We start from the raw sequence: 9,404 nt of genomic DNA on the forward strand, positions 1-9,404 counted from the left end.
TTTCCCCAGCCTGGTGATGAGAAGGCGGATCAGATCTTTAACGCTGCAGTGGATCTAAACTTCTGTGATACTTATGGAGACGAAGATGCTGGTGGTGACCTGCCCACGTCCGCTTGGCACTTGCCGGATCTGTTCGTGCCTAAGACTTCCTAACTCAAGCACATGGAACTCTGCCCGAGAGCTTGCTCTGGCTGCAGGAGCAGACTTGGCCTGCGCATGGGGATGACCAGAAAAGTCAGGGAGTTAATGCCGCAGGAGCAATCGTCAGCACTGATGGATGAGAGCTGGTGAATGTATATCCCGACTTCCTCACTTCCCAGTGGGCAACTTTGAGATCTTTCAGTCTTAGCCTCCTGTTGTTGCCCAGCTGGAGGGAGCCCCAGTCACCCACAGGAGTGACCTGCTCCTCATATCCCCTGATGTGGCTTCCTTCCCTTCTCTGAGTCAGGTCCCTGCCCTTTAGTGGTGCTTCCTGGATCATCTACCCTAGAAACTGTGTGCTCAGTGCTGAAGTTTAGCGTCTCCCTGAGTGGTCCTGGCATGGTGGTCATCATCAGCCCTGGAGGCTTTGAGAGGCACAAGCCTGGGTGGAAAACAAATCTCCCTTCCCTGAAGATCAGGAGAACTGAAGACATAGGCATCTATCTGTCTTGTACCACCTTGGTGCTGGTACCTGGACCTTAAAAGACTGTTTGAAATGTATCCTGAGTGAAACGACCAGGGCTGGGAATGCTGACTGCAGGAATGAATGAATGAGCATTGACCCACGGTCCACATCGCTGCTGCCTGCAGGCTTATGACAAGAAAGGCCTGGCAACACTGAAGGGTGTGAGGAAGGAGCAAGCTGTTTGAACAAGGGAGCCATGATTCACAATCAGAGCAGTGAGACATCGTGAGTTCACCTGTCTAGGTCACAAATTACCTCCACATCTAAGATCTCCCTTAATATCCCCAACGACCTGACCAGGAACGTTTTCTTCTAATTACTATGATTATTAGTTGTATCATCACTACCCTAATTTCATCTTATTTTAGGATGCAGCCACCGCCTCCTGAGTCCTGACAGACATGAATAATCAATCAAGGTGTTCTCACCCACTGAGCCTCAGCTCATTCTCCATCTAGCACCGTAGGCAGGGGCTACCAATCAACTGACGTTGGCATGAAAGCCAAAACCCGTTTTGCTTCCCTGGCTAGCAACCTTCCTGACAACAATAAATTCTTATTAAATTAAATCGAAAGGCTCAAGGAAGAAGAGGCAAGCTAGGCTCGGGGTCTGGGTCTCCTGACACCCACCCAGTTCAGCACTCATCAGTTAGAATGAGTCTAACTGATGTGCAGACATCAGTCAGAAGGCTACTTCATTAAGAAAGTTTCCCTCATTTCTCTAACTTAATGAGACAGCCCCAGATACTGTGGTGACATGTATACACACACACACAGATACACACACCCTTTCTCCAAGGCAGACTTCCCTTAAAACTTAAAAAAGAAAAAAAAAAAAATCAGGACTTCCCTGCAGTCCAGCAGTTAAGACTCCTTCCTTTCAATGCAGGCGGCATGGGTTCCATCTCTGGTTGGAGAAATAAGATCCCCTTTGTCTTGCATCCAAAAAAAAAAAAAAAAACAAACCCTATACTTGTGATGATAGTGACACAACTCTGTAAATATACCAAAAACCATTGAATTGTGTACATAAAGCAAGCAAATTGTATGGTGTGTAAATTATAACTCAACAAAGAAAATTTTAGAAAGTCACCAAGCAGTGTTGGCAAGGAGATCAGGCAAAGGGGAGTTTGGGGATTGGCCAGTTGCTTCAGCCAGGTAAACGGGCTTCCTAAACCACACCGTGGGCCCAGATACCACAGGGAGGCCCTGCGTGGTAATGAATTAATCACTGATAACAAAGACTCAAATTTACTCTTATCTCTAAACAGGGAAATGCTTTTCAACTAGCAAATTGGAAATTTTCATTTTCATCACTGCAAAAGCATGAATTTTCTCCTGATTTGTTACTTCCCAGGCAGAAAGTGTTCCTTTTAGAATCTGTTTTAGGACCAGCAGCTGAAGGCCCCTACTTCCTGGGTGCCTGCTGGCTAGAGTGGGGAGAGGTCTTACTGAACCCCCAGAACAGGGACCCTTGCCCGAGCCGCGTGACCTCCCTGGGCCTCAGTCTCTTCATCTGGGGAATCCAGTGCTTGCTCCCGTCTGACTGCCGCTGTGTAGGGTGGTGGGGTCGGTTACCAACCGAGTAACTTTGGGTAAATTACTTTGCTTCTCTGGCATTAGTTTTCCTATTTAAAAACGGAAATAATGACATCTTTTCTGACAAGATGTGGAGTGGATTACATGCAATATGTATGCAAAAGCTGTACCTGGGAGGCACAGAGTAGCACTGAATCTCTGAATCTTGCTAGTCCTCTCCCACTCATCTCACTGAATTGTTGTAAAATTCAAGGAGATGATTCATGAGAAAATGCTATTACACCTGTGCTGTCAGTTAGAACTTTCAACAGTGATAGAAATGTTTTCTGTGTTCACTGTCCGAGACTCCTGAAATGTTGCTCATGTGCTCAAGTACTGTCTTTTGCATTTTATTGCATTTAAATCCCTTGAAATTTAAAAGCCATGTGTGGCTAGTAGCCACTAAGGTGGACTTGGCACATTTAAACATACAGCAATGATCTTTAAGAAGTAAATCTCTTCACCCCCTCCCCCAACACCTTCATCAGAGTCAATACTTTGGCACGAAGAAGTCATTGTTGCCTAACTGTATACAAGTTCATGAAGCCAAATTAAAGACCAGGAACCTTAGTTGTTTTTGTGCAGTTGCTCAGTTGTGTCCAACTCTGCGACCCCGTGGATGGCAGCATGACAGGCTTCCCTGTCCTTCAGCAACTCCTGGAGCTTGCTCAAACTCATGTCCATCGAGTCAGTGATGCCATCCAACCATCTCATCCTCTGTCGTCCCCTTCTCCTCCTGCCCTCAATCTTTCCCAGCATCAGCGTCTTTTCTAATAAATCAGCTCTTCACATCAGGTGGCCAAACTATTGGAGCTTCAGCTTCAGCATCAGTCCTTCCAATGAATGTTCACGATTGATTTCCTTTAGGATGGACTGGTTGGATCTCCTTGCAGTCCAGGGGACTCTCAAGAGTCTTCTCCAACACCTCAGTTCAGAAGCATCAGTTCTTTGGCTCTCAGCCTTCTTTATGGTCCAACTCTCACAGCCATACATGACCACTGGGAAAACCACAGCTTTGACATGGTAACACACCGTAAGTAAGATGGCAGAGTGGAAGGATGTGCACTCATCTTCTCCTGCGAGAACGCCAAAATAACAACCAGCTGCTGAACAACCATCGACAGGAGAATGCTGGATTCCACCAAAAAAGATACCCCACATCCAAGGGCAAAGGAGAAGCCCAAGAAGATGGTAGGAGGGGCTCAATCATGTTTAAAACCAAATCTCAGACCCGCCAGAGATGCTCGGAGGGCACAAACAAAAATTTGTGCACACCTGGACGAAAGGAAAGAAGCAGTGACTCCCACAAGAGGCTGAACCAGACCTGCCTTTGAGTGTCTGAGTGTCTCCTGCAGAGGCACAGGTCAGCAGTGGCCTGCCGAGGGGACAGGAGCTTTGGCTGCAGCAGACCTGGAAGGCATGGCATGTGGCATAAATCCTCTCAGAGGAGGATGCCATTAGCTTCACTATAGAGCTGCCAAGCAAACTGGAGAACAATTATAGCAAAGAAGCTCTCACACTGTTGCAAAATTTCTAGGACCCATGACAGATTTCTCAACCTGGGGATCTGACAAAGGGATTGAGAACCCCCAGGGCATTTGACTTTGGTGACAAGTGGGATTTGATTACAGAACTTCCACGGGACTGGGGAAACAGACTCTTGGAGGACACCAACAAAACCTTGTGCACAGGACCCAGGAGAATGGAGCAGTGACCCCATGAGAGACTGACCCAGACCTGCCTGTGAGTGTCTGGAAGTCTCTGGTGGATGCGTGGGTCGACAATGGCCTGCCTCGGGGTCAGGGGCACTGACTACAACAATCCTGGGAGCCACAGCATGCTCGCATAAGTCCTTTTGAAGGAGGTTGCCATTAAAACTCAACATTCAGAGAACTAAGATCATGGCATCTGGTCCCATCACTTCATGGCAAATAGATGGGGAAACAATGGAAACAGTGACAGACTTAATTTTGGGGGGCTTCAAAATCACTGTGTACAGTGAGTGCAGCCATGAAATTAAAAGACGCTTGCTCCTTGGAAGAAAAGTTATGACCAACCTAGACAGCATACTAAGAAGCAGAGACATTACTTTGCCAACAAAGGTCTGTCTAGTCAAAGCTATGGTTTTTCCAGTAGTCATGTATGGATGTGAGAACTGGTCTATAAAGAAAGCTGAGTGCTGAAGAGTTGATGCTTTTGAACTGTGGTATTGGTGAAGACTCTTGAGAGTCTCCTGGACAGCAAGGAGATCCAAGCAGTCCTTCCTAAGGGAAATCACTCCTGACTATTCATCAGAAGGACTGATGCTGAAGCTGAAACTCCAATACTTTGGCCATCTGATGCGAAGAGCTGACTCATTGGAAAAGACCCTGATGCTGGGAAAGATTGAAGGCAGGAGGAGAAGGGGGTGACAGAGGATGAGATGGTTGGATGGCATCACTTACTCAATGGATATGAGTTTGAGTAAATTCTGGGAGTTGGTGATGGACAGGGAGGCCTGGTGTGCTGCAGTCCATGGGGTTGCAAAGAGTCAGACACAATTGAGCAACTGAACTGAACTGAACTGAACTGAGCAGAGAGGGAACACAGCCCCACCCATCGGCAGAAAATTGGATTAAAGATATACTGAGCTTGGCCCCACCCATCAGAACAAGACCCAGTTTTCCCCATAGCCAGTCCCTCCCATCAGGAAACTTCCACAAGCCTCTTATGCTCATCCATCAAAGGGTAGATGGAATGAAAACCACAGTCATAGAAAACTAACCAAATTGATCACATGGATCACAGCCTTGTGTAATTCAATGAAACTATGAGCCATGCCATGTAGGGTCACCCAAGACGGATGGGTCATGGTGGAGAGTTCTGACAAAACGTGGTCCACTGGAGAAGGGAATGGCAAACCGCTTTAGGAACCTTAGAGACAAAGCCAAAATGAAGTCACTCAGTCATGTCCAACTCTTTGCGACCCCATGGACTGTAGCCCACCAGGCTCCTCTGTCCATGGGATTTTCCAGGCAAGAGTACTGGAGTGGGTTGCCATTTCCTTCTCCAAGGGATCTTCCCAACCCAGGGATCGAACCTGGGTCTCCCACATTGTGGGTAGAGGCTTTACCATCTGAGCCACCAGGGAACCCCTGAGACAAAGCCAAATGTGCCATTTTTTACAGAAAAAATCAAGACCCAGAAAGGATGACACAACTTGCCCAGTGACACAAGACCTAGGTACCCTGATTCCTGGTGGAGAACTGTCTCCACCAGCAAGAAGGGTTCCCCAGCCATGGTAGGCAAACTGATTCTCCTTCTACCTGGGGACAAGGTTGCAGATGACCCGCAGGTTGAACCCTGTTTGAAGTCTCAGACTGAGACCACTCCAATTACTGTTAAAACTCTTCCTGGTGTAAGTGCCCCATTTTGCAGACTAATAATTAGATTTTTGTTCTTTCCTGTTGCCAGGAGAGTCCCACAAAGTAGGCACAGATCTCCCCAGAGAAAGGATGTGTCAGAATAAGGGATGGTCCTATGACCTGGGAACCTGGGAGTGCAGTGGCCAAACCTTCAGATGAGTGACAGCCAGCCTGGGCCCTAGACCGGCAAAGCTCTGAGTTGTCCTGATTGCTATCTGTTCTTCTTAGAACTGCAAGGAGGCCCTTGGGGGTGAATCTGGTCCAGTGATGTCCCAACAAAAGCGCATGGTGAGAGATAATGAAGATTAAGGGAGACGAGCCCAACAGAGAAATGGATTAACTGAGATATTATCTTATCAAAACTGAAGGCAGAAATAGCTTGTCTAAAAGCAGAACCTTTCCCAGTGAGGGGATTGCCCATAAAAATCATCATGTGGATTATCTAATCTAAGAGGGTTTTAGTGCTTAAAGCAAGACACTGCTCAGGTGCTGTCAGAGCACTTTCTGTAACTTCCCACCATTGTGCTAAAAAGGAAACACAAACCTTGGGTAGAAAATGCGATGTGTTCCTCTGGGGGCGGCCTGGCTGCCAACCCGGGGGCATGATGGGGGTCAGGCCGCGGAACCCTCGGAGCTTTCAGCCTTGTTGAGTGCTGCCACTGCCTGGCCCTGCAGGGCGGGCCACCGGCCCTCACCTTCTGGGACCTCAGTCTGCTGTTCGTAAACAAGAACAGAGTTAGGAGTGACCCACCTGCCTCTGAAGCCCTTAACATCTGCTCAGGGCTCCGGGTTCATGGAACTAGCTACTTTCCTGAATAAGCCATGTGGTTTCACTACTCAGGGCTCAACACCAGCTCAATCTATCCTGTTTGTTGGTTTTCTTGATTATTGTCTGTTTCCTTCACTGATATGTCAGCTTTTCAAGGATGAGAAACTGTCTGCTTTGCCCACTGATGTACTGAGGTTCACCCAGCCCTAGTTCAGTGACTGGTACATGTCTGCCTGCGTGCTAAGTCGCTTCAGTTGTATCTGACTCTGTGTGATCCAAAGGACTGCAGCCAGCCGGGCTTCAGTCCATGGGATTCTCCAGGCACGAATACTAGAGGGGGTTACCATGCCCTCCTCCAGGGTAGCTTCCTGACCTGGGGATCGAACCCGGTTTCCTGCACTGGCAAGCAGGTTCTTTACTTCTAGCACCACCTGGGAAGCCCCAACTGGCACATGGTAGCTGCCTAATAAACAATTGTTGGAGGCTCAAAATGGATCACAGACTCAGATGTAAGAGCTTAAACTAAAAAACTTTTAGAAGGAAATGTAGAGTCAATTTTTGTGACCTTGGGTTAGGTAGTGGTTTCTTGGATATGACACTACAAGCACAAGTGACTGAAGAAAAATGGATACATTTGAACCACATCAGAAAGAAAGAACTTGTGCTTCAAAGCACACTATTAAGAAAGTTAAAAGACAACCCACAGAATGGAAGAAAATGTCGCAAATCATATATCTGATAAGGGTCTAGTATTTATAACTATATAAAGGACTCTTACAACTCAACAACAAAAAGACAAAAGACTTTAAAAAGGGACAAAGGATTTGAAAAGACATTATTCCAAAGAACATACACAAATGCCCATAAGCTCTGAAAAGTTACAATGGTAAGTTACCATTAGTTACCAGAGAATGCAAATCAAACCACAATGAGTACTCCTTCACACCCACTAGGATGATTAAAATCAGAAGTCAGATAATAACTAGTGCTAATGAGGATGTGAAGAGGTTGAATTCCTCTTAATTGCTGGGGGAAGTTTAGAATGTAACAGCCACTTTTCCACTTTGGAAAACAGTTTGCTTAGAAAATTAAACACTGAGTTACCATAGGAGCCAGCAATTCCACTCCTAGGTCCATACCCAACAGAAAAAGTGGATGGAAACTTCCCAAATGTCCATCAGCTGATGAATAGATGAATAAGCTATGGTGTATCCGTGTGCACGTGGGCTAAGTCACTTTAGTCGTGTCCGACTCTGTGACCCTATGGACTACAGCCTGCCAGGGTCCTCTGTCCATGGGATTCTCCAGGCAAGAGTACTGGAGTGGGCTGCCATGCCCCCCTCCATGGTGTAGCCCTGTGTGTATGCGCTTAGTCGCTTGGTCGTGTCTAACTCTTTCTGACCCAGTGGACTGCAACCTGCCAGGCACCTCTATCCATGCAGATTCTCCAGGCAAAAATACTGGAGTGGGTTGCCATGACCTCCTCCAGGGGATCTTCGCAACCTGGGGATCGAACCCAGGTTTCCCACATGGCAGGCGGCTTCTTTACCACTTGAGCTACCAGGGAAGCCCCTGGTATATCCATACTACATGCTAAATTTGGCAATAAAAAGGAATGCAGTATTGATACGTTATAACATGGATGAACTTTGAAAACATGATGCTAAGTGCAAGAAGTTGGTCACCAAAGACCATACATTCCATGGTTTTATTTATGTGAAATCCCCAGAAAAGGCAAATTCACAGAGAAGGAAAGTAGATTAGTGCTTGCGGGAGGAGGGAATGGAGAGGGATTGTGAATGGTTATTAGGCTTCTTCGAAGGGAGATGAAAATGTCCTAAAATTAAACTGTGGTGGTGGTAGCATATCCCTGTGCATTTACTAAGTAAGACCTTTGAATTGTTCATTTTCAATGGGTGAATTGTAGGGTATATGAATATATCAATAGAACTTCTTTAAAAACAACAACAACGACGACTATGGAAACCAGGAAATGAGGGTGTCTGGGCTGAGCCCGGTGCTGCGAGCAGGGAGTGAGGTAGAGTTTGGGTGGGATGCGGGGGTCACAGAGAAGCACTCAGAAGGAGAGTGAGTGCTTTGTGAAGGAGGAGCACCTGGCAAGGGTCCCCGGGGGAGAAGGAATTCTGCGGCCGAAAGCAGGGCAGCAGAGCTGGGAGGAAGCGAGAGAGTATCCTGGGCAGGTAGGACAAGAGAAGGAACTCAAATACCCCTCTACCTGCAGAAAATGAAACCCACTTTCAACCTCTCATCCTAGACTCATTGTGTCTTGAGGGAATCAGACAGCAAGTGCCCTGGGCAAGAAGCCAAGTTTTTATTTTATTTTTTTTATTTATTTTTTTTTTTATCCAAAACTTGTTTATTGGGATGGTCTCCCGTTCATCTTGATATAGGGTGCTTTTAGTGCTGCTTCCGTCTGAAAGAGCATCCTTCTGTAAGCCTTGCTTTTCCTCCTGTAGGCTGGCAGAGGACAGTAGAGCAGCCAACACACAAAACTACTGTTTGTGCATGGCTAAAGACGGTGGTGATTTTATAGCATCCTGGGCATTTTACATCCATGAAATAGGAATTGGGGCTCTGCACCAGGCGCTTCTTCTTGTGTTTCCTCTTCTCCTCTTCTGGAGAGGGATGAAGAAGATCCTTTGCGAGAGGCATGTTCTCGTGAGGAGGTCGTCACCGCCGGAAAAGTTTTTATTTTATTTTTTTAATTTTTTTTTTAGAAGCCAAGGTTTTAGACTTGACTTAGTTAAAGTAAGCAAATACTGGGTGCCATAGTCACCCAGATTCCAGGATTGTGAGGTGAGGGCTCTGCTCTTGCCAGATGCATTGGCAGGGGTGGGGAGGACCAGCGTGATGACAGCCTCCCCTAAAATGCACATGCATGTGGGAATGCACATGTGCTCATGAACATACACAGGTGCACACACTCACAAACATGTGCACATACACCCACGCTTACACACGGACAT

General features: G+C 46.8%; 1 protein-coding gene across 1 annotated transcript; it reads right to left on the reverse strand.

Annotated features, from left to right (window-relative positions):
• Positions 1-8,770: 8,770 nt before the first annotated feature.
• On the reverse strand, positions 8,771-9,121 carry LOC122431836 (40S ribosomal protein S27). Its single transcript, XM_043453362.1, has one exon. The coding sequence runs from the start codon at positions 9,088-9,090 to the stop codon at positions 8,836-8,838; it is 255 nt and encodes an 84-aa protein (XP_043309297.1). The 5' UTR covers positions 9,091-9,121; the 3' UTR covers positions 8,771-8,835.
• Between the last annotated feature and the right edge of the window lie 283 nt (positions 9,122-9,404).

Source organism: Cervus canadensis, chromosome 30 (genome assembly GCF_019320065.1).
Source record: "Cervus canadensis isolate Bull #8, Minnesota chromosome 30, ASM1932006v1, whole genome shotgun sequence".
NCBI lineage: Eukaryota > Metazoa > Chordata > Mammalia > Artiodactyla > Cervidae > Cervus > Cervus canadensis.